Source organism: Phyllobates terribilis, unplaced genomic scaffold (genome assembly GCF_046119375.1).
Source record: "Phyllobates terribilis strain yellow unplaced genomic scaffold, ASM4611937v1 Scaffold_2__4_contigs__length_985480577, whole genome shotgun sequence".
In the NCBI taxonomy this organism is placed as follows: domain Eukaryota; kingdom Metazoa; phylum Chordata; class Amphibia; order Anura; family Dendrobatidae; genus Phyllobates; species Phyllobates terribilis.
In genome coordinates this window covers 446,788,929-446,802,100 of record NW_027362762.1, presented here as the reverse complement: position 1 = coordinate 446,802,100, position 13,172 = coordinate 446,788,929, and the positions used below count along the sequence as shown (strand labels likewise).

The following is a 13,172-nucleotide window of genomic DNA, read 5'->3' as shown; positions in this document are numbered from 1 at the left end:
CGTGATGACCTCCGGGTTAGCCAGCTACGGAAAGCCTGTTCGACCATGCTCAGAGCATGGTCTAAGAGGCTTCTGTCAATGCAGCACTGAATGCATTTCAATGCATTATACCAGTGATCAGACTAATAAAAGTTAAAGTCCCATAGAGGGACTAAGTAAAAAAGTAAAACAAAAGCTAAAAGAAATTGTAAAAATATTAAAAAAAAAATCATAAAATGAATTAAAAAAATGAAGAAAAAACAAAAACAATAAATAGATGTATATATAAATATACACCTATTTATTGTTTTATTTTTTTCATTTATTTTATGTGGTAAATTTGTTATTTTGTGTGATATAACTCTCTGATTTAAGGGCATAGAAATTAAAAGTTTGAAAATTGCAAAATTTTCAAAATGTTTGCCAAAACTCTGATACTTTCACATGTAAAGGCAAGAAATATCGGACTAAATTTGCCACTAACAAAGTATAATGTGTCATGAAAAAACAATCTCAGATTCACTGGGATACGTTGAAGCATTCCAGAGTTTTTACCACATAAAGTGACACTGGTTAGAATTGTAAAATGTGGCCTGGTCAGGAAAGTGAACACAGGCTCGGGGGTGAAGGGGTTAAACATATTAATGATTTTCTATAGAACATGGATCACTAAAGTAATATTGATGATCTGCAAAGCTACCACACCAGCACCACCTTCACGAGCTAATTATTGAAGGTGTGTTTGATAAATTGTGGCCAGCATCAACAGGTCCAAATATAAAGCTGCTCGAGAGATTTTCGGCTGCCTGGAATCAGCTGAATAAAAACAAATTTTCAGCTGGAATGGAAGATGATATAGTTTCAACTGAGCTAGGTCCACTTAAGGAGGGTCTAGTTGAATTTTGCACCAACCAGCTTGCACAATGCCATCCAAGAGATGATTACAAGGAATTGTTAATACTAGCACTCCTGTTCCTTGGTTCACTGGCAAACCCAGACGTACACATCAACACTCCAGGCGCATACCATTGGGCTCGATGGATGGTCAAAGTGATATACGTTCTGAAGTTCTTCATGTTTTGTCACCGATTTCGATTAACTTTGACAGAGTTAAAAAATTTCGGTCAATTTTGCACTTTTACTGTCCGCTTATACTTGAAGGCTTGGTACCTCTGTCTGATCCCAGCCACATCGCTGCAAAATGACTTGACATTACTGCAAGAACTTGTAGCATACAAAGGAATCAATGAATCTGTTGCTGAGGCAGCAATAAAAACTTTCAACAGACACCTGTGGTACCTGAGTGAGATTATGGTGGGTCTGGCTTTTTTGACAATGAGGTTCCAAATGCAGAAAAGGTTGAGATGATACTGGCTCTGCAGAGGCAAGGCAACGATGTCTGCTCAAGCAGAAGATCTTGTGTCACACAAGAAGCTTCATCACTTCATGTCGTCCAACATATAAAAACTATTCCTTGCACTGGAAATAAACCAAGATTTTCTTCATCAAGATCCCTGTCTGTGGCACACTAATGCTAGTTACATCGATGCATCCTTAAATGTCGCTGGATTGAAAATCATGAATGATGCTGCCGAATGCTCCATTGCACTCATGAGTACATTCTAGTAGTCACTGAGCACGCAAGAAGACTAAAACCAGTTTATTCTCCAGTGTGTGTGGAGAAGCATTGCCATGACTATCCTGAACCAAATAAAGAGTGTTTCGTTAAAAAAACTGAAACTGTGAAACTACTGTAAAATTGTACATTTACTTTGCTGCAAGACATTTATTACAAGTAATTGTTAGTTTTGTGATGATTGAGCCACCAGTAAACAGTGTTACGAAATTTTATTCATGTTACAATCACACAACAGGGAATTAGTCCCAGGGGTGAGACCTAAAAATTTGCACAAAATTTTTTTCACTGACACCCTAGTGAAGGGGTTAAACTCAAGGAAGCTGAATGTGAAGTGCTCATCAAGTTCAACTTTACCTTTCTACATACAGATGGATGCAGGACAGGAGATATACAGGACTGTAAATGTAGCAGTAATTTAGCAGAAGAGCAGTTGTGTCTATGACCAGGCAGAGCCTATGATCATTCCTTTGCCAGTCACAAAGAGGAGCCAAGGGCATCTCCCTTGACATACATTTTTCTACAATGGTAAAGAAATGTAGCTTTTGATTTGCACATTTCAGGAAGACAAACATTATATGAATATTACCCAAACTTCAAATGAAGGTTAAAAATATGAGTGAACACAGGCATGTTACAGTATTAAAATCCTTACATCTTTATTTCATATTCTCAGATACATTTTTTTCAATGTTTAAGTAAAATTTCAACTCCAAAATAATTAAAATTGTATTATAATGGAAATACTGGTTTCATTAGTCATAACAGTAGCAAGGTTCATCAACTCATACCATTGTAGTAAAAAGGCATAAAATCTACAGATCACCCCAAAAAAATAATTCTTAAAAGCTTCTTACTGATTTTAGATCCATACAGTAATTAATGATTTTCAGTCCAATGTAAAAGATCTATTTGAGAAAAGCCAAGTTTATCCTCAAATATCCAAACTAGTTCAGATCTGTGGATATTCTGGAATCAAATCTACCAGCTGCAATGAACCAGTTGGTAAAGGCCATTGTGCGAAGTAGTGTATGTTGTAATACATACTAATGCCTACAAATGCCTTCAAGCGAACCTGTCACCAAGTTTGACCGATATGAGATACGGCCACCACCTTTCAAGCCCGATATATAGCATTCTATAATGCTGTGTATAAGCCACGATCTGACCTGCAAGACAAGAAAAACACTTTTTATTATAATTACCTGGGGGCGGTCCAGTCTGAGGGGTGTCACTGGTTCTGGTCCAGGTGCCTCCCTTCTTCTTTCAATCACCGTCCTCCTTCTTGCTTTGTGTGGATGATACATCCCTACGACATCCACACACTTTCCCAGGCATTGTACTCTCTTGCAGGCGTAGTTTTCTGCCCTGACTAGGGCAGAGTAAGGTATTGTAGTGGGCATGCGCAGGGGCTTTTTGACATTTCCCGGTGCCTGCGCACTGCAGTACTTTGCCCTTCCCTCATCACGGCAGAGAAGTATGCCTGCACAGGAGCCCAATGCCTGGGAGACTGTGTGGATGATGTAGGGACGCGTCATCCACACGAAGCAAGAAGGAGGATTGTGATCGAAAGAAGAAGGGAGGCACCAGACAAGGACCAGCGACGCCACTTGGACTGGACCATACCGCAGGTGAGTATAGTAAAAGCTCTTTTTCTTGTCTTGCAGGCCGGACTGAGGGCTTATATACAGCATTAAAGGATGCTGTATATCAGGCCTGAGAGGTGGTGGTCATATCTCATATCGGTCAAACTGGTGACAGGTTCCCTTTCAGATATCTACTTGGCTTTTTATACCACAAGGAATTTATTTTTTTATATGGTTAGCCCACAACAAAAGTCTCTTTTGCTATATTTCTTGCTATCATGCAGTCTAACTATTCTTACAAAATAAAGTAGAGAAAAAATTAAACAGTGACAAATAAATGTCATTAGTTATCAGTTTCTTCAAACTGCTACATGGCAAGAAAAAAGTGTTTAAGGTATTGTTCAGAATTAGGACGCAGTCAGATGGACAGAGATTGGACCACAGTGCTCAGAGTGGCCAAAGCCCTCCCGACTCGAAAGTGACAGCTGCATAGAAATATATGAAGCTGTCACGCTCGGGTCAGGAGACTCGCCGGCCAGTCCATGCATTGCGGTCCAATCTTGGTCCGACTTATACGGCTGTCTGACTGTGCTCTTAGAAAGATAGGTCACAGTGCCATTTTTGTCTATTGCCCATATTTGGCTTTGCAGCTCAGTTCCAATTAAATGAATGAGGCTGAGATGCAATCCACAGATAGTTCATAGACCAGATTGGTGCCGTTTCAGGAACAAAAGCAGTCCCTTTTTCTTAATGCCATAAATCCCTTTAAACTGCCACAATGCTTTAGCAATGCTAGTGCTCATTCAAAATAATAATGTTTTTTTTGTGCAAGAAAGGCAAGAAAAAAGCAAGTCAAATGCACATCAGCTATGGGAGAAATAATTCTAGAATGCTAGAAAAGAGCGCTAGAAATAGATAAACAGCAAAACACTCCAAAGCATGCAATAGTACATCGTCAGACTAGAATAGCATAGAAGCCTTCAGTTTCTAAATGATACATGTCTCCAGTGGCAGTGAGGAACAAACTGACTTCCCCTCATTCTTGCGCCTATTTCATTTATTACTACTTGATCCCCTTAGATTAAAACTGTCTATCCCATTTGGAAAAAATAACAGACCCACTGCCTTGGAAGAGAACATTACAGTTCGGAGGACAGGAATTCATTTCATAATAGGACATATTTGTTCAAACTATCCGTGTCTTTAATACAATCTGTGTAAGGTAATGGAAAAAGTGTGTGGAAAAGTTACAATCATTATCCCTGGTTTAGAATAAATGAGGATCTTCAAGCCTGGACTAATATTAGTTATTTCACAAACATTCACCTTGGTTAACACCATTATATACTAAAATGGAGATACAGTGGCTTTACTCGCTGTATTTATCTCATAGGGAATTCTTAGCACAGTAGTATATATCAACATGAAAGGATGCTACTAAATTACAGTAATATTGTCTGAGTGTGCATTTCCCATTTAGTTATACCGCTAAATAAATACATATGCCATGATTGCCAGTGTATACCATGCCACTGCACGTACGCAGGTAGAAATCACATTACGATTGTCTATGTACTACTACAAAGCACAGATGTCCAGAGAACACAAGGATGAATTCATTCTGCTCTAATATATTCAGTCCGATCCAAACTAAACTACTTCTGACATAGATACAAATGAAGATAATAGAAAGTTAGTATGTAGAGTCACAACATTAAAGGGGTTGTCCTCTTTTAGGAAAAAACAAACCAATATCTACTTAACTTTCCCATGTCCAGCGCAGTATCTCCACCACTGCTCCAGTTCCTGTTGTTTGGCTGCAGTGGTAAAGTCATGTCAACAGTGCTGCAGCCAATCACTGAGCTCAGCGGCTGCATGGGCAGAGCTACTGAATTCAGTGACTGGCTGCAGTGAGGGGGACATGACATTACCACTGCAGCCAAACAATAGAGAACGGGGCAGCGGCAGAAAGCCAGTACATGCCCCTGAAATGTAAGTATGGTAGTTTTTTTTTCATAACTGCAGCATGTGGCATAAAGTTTTCTAAAAGAGGACAATCCCTTTAATAAAATTTCAATCTCTATTCTGTTACTACATTTCATAGAAGTCCTGAGGGGAAGAGGCTTAAAGGTTGATTTTCATTGCTTGGGAGAGTTGTCCTATAACCATCAAAGTTGCGTGGTATACTGCCGCTGGTAGATCCAGAACTGTTACTTAGGGTCTCTATGCTTCCGTCTCGCTGAAGTTCTGAAATGAAACAAAAATACAAATATGAGACGCTGTACTAATAATAATATTGTGTATGATTACTAATTACATTAATTAAAAACTTTAAGCTGAGCTAGAGAAACATGGCTGCTTCTTTACAAAAGAGAGGCACACCTGGTCCATAAGTTGTGTCCAGTATAGCAGCATAATTCCATTGAAGATAATGGAGCTTAGTTGGATCTGTGGAGAGGTGTGGTGCTGTTTTTGGAAGAAAGTAGCCAAGTTGAACAACTTCTTAAAAAACACTGAGTTAAAAAAATTATGATCTATATTCAGTAATAATTACAACATCACTATACAAGGATAAAAGCATGCACAATACACATAAAAATAACACATGTAAAATATATACCATATTTTTCGGACCATAAGACGCACTTTTTTTCCCCAAAATTTGGAAGGAAATTGGGGGGTGCGTCTTATGGTCCGAATAGTACTTTACCGTTGGTGGTGGAGAGGGGGATCGCAGGGTCCTCCGGCGGCGGCAGAGGTGAGATGCGGCGGGAGCCGGGGCCTGTACCTGTGCTGGTGTCGGGTTGTGAAGCAGAGGAGCCGGGGCCTGTGCCGGGCTATGAGTGGCGTCCGGCGATGAGGCAGAGGAGCCAGGGCCTCTGCCGGGCTGTGAGCGGTGTCCGGCGGTGCGGCAGAGCAGCGTGTGCGGCTTCCGGTGGCCGCGGCCATCTTCCCGAGGCCGTAATCCACGGGAAAATGGCCGCTGGAGCAAGCGCATGAGCCGACTCCGGAGCTCTGGCGGCCATTTTCCTGTAGATCACAGCCTCCGGCCGCCGGAAGCCGCACACGCTGCTCTGCCAAATCGCCGGAAACCACTCACAGCCCGGCAGAGGCCCCGGCTCCTCTGCCTCACCGCCGGACGCCACTCACAGCCCAGCACAGGCCCTGGCTCCTCTGCTTCACCGCCGGAAGCCGCTCACAGGTCCAGGCCCCAGTCCACAGGCCCCAGTCCCCAGACCCCAGGTCAGGCCAGTCCACAGGCCCCAGGCCAGTCCAGTCCACAGGCCCAAGGCCAGTCCAGTCGAGTCCACAGGCCCCAGTCCAGTCGAGTCCACAGGCCCCAGGCCAGTCCAGTCCAGAGGCCCCAGGCCAGTCCAGTCCACAGGCCCCAGGCCAGTCCACAGGCTCCAACCAGACACCGGCATCTCACCTCTTCTGCTGGGTTCCTGAGGCAGGGAATGGAGGGACCTGCGATCCTGCTCCACCACTCCCGAGGTAAGATACCTAATCAGACTATAAGACAGACCCCATCTTATAAGAAATATTTTTTTCCTATTTTCCACCCCAAAATTTGGGGTGCGTCTTATAGTCCGAAAAATACGGTAACTAATATGAAAGAAAAGAACAGCAAAAATTGTTTCAAGAAAGTTCATAAAACCATATACATTTTTTTTCTTTTTACAAAAGTTAAAGAAATTGGAGTGTTAAGAAACTGTAAGAAACATCCACTGCAACATAACACTCATTTATGGCATCAAATTCTGTATTAAAGACAAATTTATGGAACAGTCACATCATCTATGTAAAGCTGTAGCTCCCCCACACTCCGCAAAAATATTTTTACCCAATTTTTCAGTCAATGAGACTAGACCATTTCCATGCATTATTTTCCCTGAGTTGTAGGCTGTTTTTGTACTAAATTATTGCATTAGTGCAATTCCCAATTAGACTTTAACTAAGACCGGATTCCCACATCCGTGGGTCTGAGTATGAATTGTCTTTACAGAGTATCATCAGCTCTCCTGACCCAAACAAGACATCCTCAGATATGCCTATCCCGTGGCTGGTCCATGCATCATGAACCCCGACACACGCATGTACACAGCAATAGGCCGGGTTCAGATGAGCGAAAATTTTAAATGTTCTGTTATTTTTGTACTGAAAAACTGATGTTTTTATGTGCATATTGTGTTCCATATGTCCGTTTTTCACATGTGTATGTCCATTGAGCAAATGCATATGGTATCTGTTTTTTAGAATTTAATAAATAATAAGGGTCAAATACAGTTTCTTATCTTAATAATTGTAATGGATCCATGAAAAACGCATGACATATGAATGGTATCCCGAATGTAATTTGTTTTTTACGCACCTATTGACTTATAATGGACAAGTATAATAAGGAATACGGACCAAGGCAGTGCATGGAACGATTTTTTACACTCAGACAATCGGTCCGTGTGTAAAAACATTGATGTGAACTGCCACATTGACTTACATTATGAATTTCAAAGACCATACTAAGGACCAGGGGCACTTATTACGGGTGGAAGAAAGGCGATTACGGCACTTAAATAAGAAAGGGTTCTTTACAGTCAGAGCAGTCAGACTGGAATTCCCTACCACAAGAGGTAGTAATGGCAGACACTATAACAGCTTTCAAAAAAGGGATGGATGATTTACTCACTACACATAACATTGTGGGTTAGAGTTAAATTAGACAAAATGTACAATTGGGGGAGGAAGGTTGAGCTTGATGAACCTAGGTCTTTATTCAACCTATGTAACTATGTTACTAATTTTGCATACGGACATAAAATGGGCTCGTCTGAATGAGATCCTATACATACAAGACCAGATTGATAAATTGCTCAAAACTGAGCTCAGTTGAGCTTAATCTTTAATTGGAGAAAGCACTTCACACTGAATTTGGTAATAATAACAAAAATCACCTATCGTCAATAGCAATACTTCCTTGTATTGCATTTCCTGCACTTACTCTTCTCCGCTTTTATCTTTTTCTCATTACTGTTAACCTGTTTCTAGTTTAGTGAGGAAACCTATTTGCTGTCTGTGAGAACCTTGTATTTTCTGCAATCCCGGGTTTATTTCCTACCAGTTATTTGTACACACTCTTGTTCTACTAACTTGTAAGATTTTATGGCGTCACATAACATTTCCTGAGTATAAACACTTTTGTCCTGGTCATATTTAATCTTGGTCAAATCTCTTTATAAGAACTGTGCATTTTTCGGAAAGTATTTCACTTTATAGGCCCTTATCAGTTGTTGACTCCTGGCTCCAGGCTCCAATAAAAGGCAGTGAGCAGACACTAGTGTTGGCGTGGGCTGCTGCGTCACACCCACGATTTGCAGATTGGTAACTACTGGAGTCTCTTTGCTTATTACTTACACTTTACAAATGTCTAGGTGTGGGATGTAAAGAGCAATTCAGGCAAGAGACGTCTGTACTTAGAGCAAAAGCTATAATGCTACATGGCTAGTGTTCTCACCAAGTGATGTGTTCTGAGTTATCACAAAAAAAGCCTGTTCCATTAAGAAAAAAAAGAAAAAACACTTCTATTTTCATGAAATATAAAATAAATTGCCAGTTTTTTTCAATCAGTAAACCTAATCTCGCCATCTCGTTTTCTGTGTGGAGACTGTACAGTCACAGAACTAAAATATAAACTTGCCGAAGTTAAAAAGACAAATGTCATACTGTTTCTAGAAGCTTTAATGCACCAATTGTGAAAAAACACCAAAAGACTAAAGGCGAGGCAAAGCTTGAGTTTAAGGTTTAGTGTTTTGCTTATGCCTTGTTAGTAAGTACGAAAATATCTTATTTTAACTCCTTAATTATTGGGAATATGCATTCTTGCTAAACTGTGCAATAAGCCCGGCAGTGTAGTTTCGTTCAGCCTTTGAGTGGGTGTTAGGCTTTTCTTCCACTGTAAGGCTGCGGTCCCTAACTTATCTTCCTCGTGACTCGCGAGCCACATCCGAGCCCACCACCCCACAGTAGTGACACTCAGAGGCAACCATTACCGGTATGATGACTGCCAAAGCTTCCCCATAGAAAGCACACTAAGCCCTTGGGTCCATAAAGGTGGAATCAGTGTCAGACTGAAGAACATTGGACCCACCAGAGGATTTGATTCTGAGGGCCCACCTTTCTCACCCACTCAAGAGCCCCATAGCAGCTGAAAGGTTTGCACGATGAACTCTCCTGAAGGTGAAGCCAGGGCCCCCCGGAGGATTCTCTGGTTCTCTGGTGGTCCAGTCCAACCCTGGGCAGAATAATTACATCCAATGGTTCCCACTTTACTCTCATTTAACATTCTTGTGTTAAGCATACCCTCCACATTTTCACACCCAGCTTTAAGATTCCCTCTAACAGTATCATCCTATTTCCAGCTTACTATATTAATTTCTCTACCACTTGGCACCCGCAAGTATATACACATCCAGATCTTCTCTTCAATGCTGGGTAATACATAACCTGATGTTAGGGCACACTACCTGATGATCAAGCAATAGTCTGTGTTATAATCAATATTAATATATAATACATCTGCAATATGCTCTAAGTTCAAAAGAAAAATGTCATAATTACATTAAAAAATCTAATGAAAAGTTTAATTTAAAAAATCGCCCACAAAAAAATAAATCACCATAATCATTTAGGGCACCATAGAGTTTATTGCAAAATTGTTTCTTTCTGTAATCCCTTCCAAAAATATCATATAAATTACACTTGTGCCCTCAAATGAGACCTAAAAGTCTACAATTCGACCACATGTATAAAAAGGCCTCATACAGCTGTCTTGAGAAAAATTAATATATATAAAAAATTGAGATAGCTACAAAAAGACTTCACAAGCATGGCCACCTCTATATTGAAACTTCACACTGGAGAGCAGAGGTCACAGGACTTCTCCTGTTGATATTGGTCGGGCCTCACATAATAAACATTTATGGCATATCTTGTGAATGGAAATACCTTTTTCATTAGCATGGCTGCTGTAAAGAACCAGTATCAAAATATTATCCCACATACTAATTTAGATTTGAATAATATTTGATTTTTTATTACTAATTATGTTGTTTTCACATCCCTTCAAAAAGTACAAAATGTTAATTGGAGCAATACACATAGGTGGAAATAAAGTCAGGTACCACATATGTGCAAAGGGACCTGGTACAGTGCCTACAAGTAGTATTCAACCCCCTGCAGATTTAGCTGGTTTGATAAGATGCAAATAAGTTAGAGCCTTCAAACTGCAAACGAGAGTAGGTTTTATGGACAGAAGCATAAATCTTACAAACCAAAAAGTTATGTTGCTCAGTTGAATTTTATTAAATTTTAAACATAAAAGTGTGGGTCAATTATTATACAACCCCTATGTTTAATATTTTGTGGAATAACCCTTGTTTGCAATTACAGCTAATAATCATCTTTTATAAGACCTGATCAGGCCGGCACAGGTCTGTGGAGTTATCTTGGCCCACTCCTCCATGCAGATCTTCTCCAAGTTATCTAGGTTCTTTGGGTGTCTCATGTGGACTTTATTCTTGAGCTCCTTCCACAAGTTTTCAATTGGGTTAAGGTCAGGAGACTGACTAGGCCACTCCAACCCCTTGACTTTTTCCCTATTGAACCAGGCCTTGGTTTTCTTGGCTGTGTGTTTGGGTCGTTGTCTTGTTGGAAGATGAAATTACGACCCATCTTAAGATCCTTGATGGAGGAGCGGAGGTTCTTGGCCAAAATCTCCAGGTAGGCCGTGCTATCCATCTTCCCATGGACGCGGACCAGATGGCCAGGCCCCTTGGCAGAGAAACAGCCCCACAGCATGATGCTGCCACCACCATGCTTGACTGTAGGGATGGTATTCTTGGGGTCGTATGCAGTGCCATCCAGTCTCCAAACGTCACGTGTGTGGTTGGCACCAAAGATCTCGATCTTGGTCTCATCAGACCATAGAACCTTGAACCAGTCTGTCTCAGAGTCCTCCAAGTGATCATGAGCAAACTGTAGACGAGCCTTGACATGACGCTTTGAAAGTAAAGGTACCTTACGGGCTCGTCTGGAACGGAGACCATTGCGGTGGAGTACGTTACTTATGGTATTGACTGAAACCAATGTCCCCACTGCCATGAGATCTTCCCGGAGCTCCTTCCTTGTTGTCCTTGGGTTAGCCTTGACTCTTCGGAAAAGCCTGGCCTCGGCACGGGAGGACACTTTCAAAGGCTGTCCTGGCCGTGGAAGGCTAACAGTAGTTCCATAAGCCTTCCACTTACGGATGATGCTCCCAACAGTGGAGACAGGTAGGCCCAACTCCTTGGAAAGGGTTTTGTACCCCTTGCCAGCCTTGTGACCCTCCACGATCTTGTCTCTGATGGCCTTGGAATGCTCCTTTGTCTTTCCCATGTTGACCATGTCTGAGTGCTGTTCACAAGTTTGGGGAGGGTCTTAAATAGTCAGAAAAGGCTGGCAAAAGAGATCTTTAATCCACACATGTGAAGTTCATTATTCTTGGTGCCTGAACTACTTCTTAATACTTTAGGGGGACCAAACAGAATTCTTGTGGTTTGAGGGGTTGAATAATAAATGACACTCTGAATTAACTTTTTACGTTTTAAAAAAAAAAAAAAAATTTGCTGCAGTGCATTTCCCACTTCCAGGCTGATCTACAGTACAAATGTCACAATGCCAAGTTAATTCCGCATGTGTCAACCAGCTAAATCTGCAGGGGGTTGAATACTACTTGTAGGCACTGTAACTGGAGTGATTGGTACAATTTCCATGATTTATGTGAAGGTTTGTTTTTTGCATGGTAAGCTTTATTTTGGGGTACAAAGAATATTTTGAAAAACATTTATTACTTTATTTTTGGGATGTGAAATTGAAAATCAAATGCAAATCAGCCATTGTTTTTTGAGGTTTATTTTTACACGTTCAGTGTGTGGTATAAATGACTAGTCTACTTTATATGTGGGTCAGTATGTTTATGGAAATACCAAAAGAATACAGCTTTTCTACTTGTACATAATAAAAACACATTTAAGTCACCACATTCTCAGAGTTTCTTTTTTAATTTCTTCAACAACATACAGTACAGACCAAAAGTTTGGACACACCTTCTCATTTAAAGATTTTTCTGTATTTTCATGATTATGAAAATTGTACATTCACACTGAAGGCATCAAAACTATGAATTAACACATGTGGAATTATATACTTAAGAAAAAAGTGTGAAACAACTGAAAATATGTCTTATATTCTAGGTTCTTCAAAGTAGCCACCTTTTGCTTTGATGACTGCTTTGTACACTCTTGGAATTCTCTTGATGAGCTTCAAGAGGTAGTCACCGGTAATCGTCTTCCAACAATCTTGAAGGAGTTCCCAGAGATGCTTAGCACTTGTTGGCCCTTTTGCCTTCACTCTGCGGTCCAGCTCACCCCAAACCATCTCGATTGGGTTCAGGTCTGGTGACTGTAGAGGCCAGGTCATCTGGCGTAGCACCCCATCACTCTCCCTCTTGGTCAAATAGCCCTTACACAGCCTGGAGGAGTGTTTGTGGTCATTGTCCTGTTGAAAAATAAATGATGGTCCAACTAAAAGCAAACCAGATGGAATAGCATGCCGCTGCAAGATGCTGTGGTAACCATGCTGGTTCAGTATGCCTTCAATTTTGAATAAATCCCCAACAGTGTCACCAGCAAAGCACCCCCACACCATCACACCTCCTCCTCCATGCTTGACGGTGGGAACCAGGCATGTAGAGTTCATCCGTTCACCTTTTCTGAGTCGCACAAAGACACGGTGGTTGGAACCAAAGATCTCAAATTTGGACTCATCAGACCAAAGCACAGATTTCCACTGGTTTAATGTCCATTTATTGTGTTCTTTAGCCCAAACAAGTCTCTTCTGCTTGTTGCCTGTCCTTAGCAGTGGTTTTCTAGCAGCTT

The 13,172-nt window shown here is 41.0% G+C and overlaps 1 protein-coding gene across 7 annotated transcripts in view; it reads right to left on the bottom strand.

The window, feature by feature from the left end:
* Window positions 1-2,021: 2,021 nt before the first annotated feature.
* BCAS3 (BCAS3 microtubule associated cell migration factor) overlaps window positions 2,022-13,172 on the bottom strand; it is a 1,370,469-nt gene continuing 1,359,318 nt past the window's right edge. For 4 of the 7 annotated variants that reach the window (XM_073665482.1, XM_073665485.1, XM_073665484.1 and 1 more), the window contains one exon: window positions 2,022-5,448. In XM_073665482.1, coding sequence (XP_073521583.1) covers window positions 5,300-5,448 — 149 coding nt within the window. In that variant the 3' untranslated portion in view covers window positions 2,022-5,299. The remainder of the gene's footprint in view (window positions 5,449-13,172) is intronic. The other 3 variants (XM_073665487.1, XM_073665488.1, XM_073665491.1) reach the window with 3 other exon arrangements.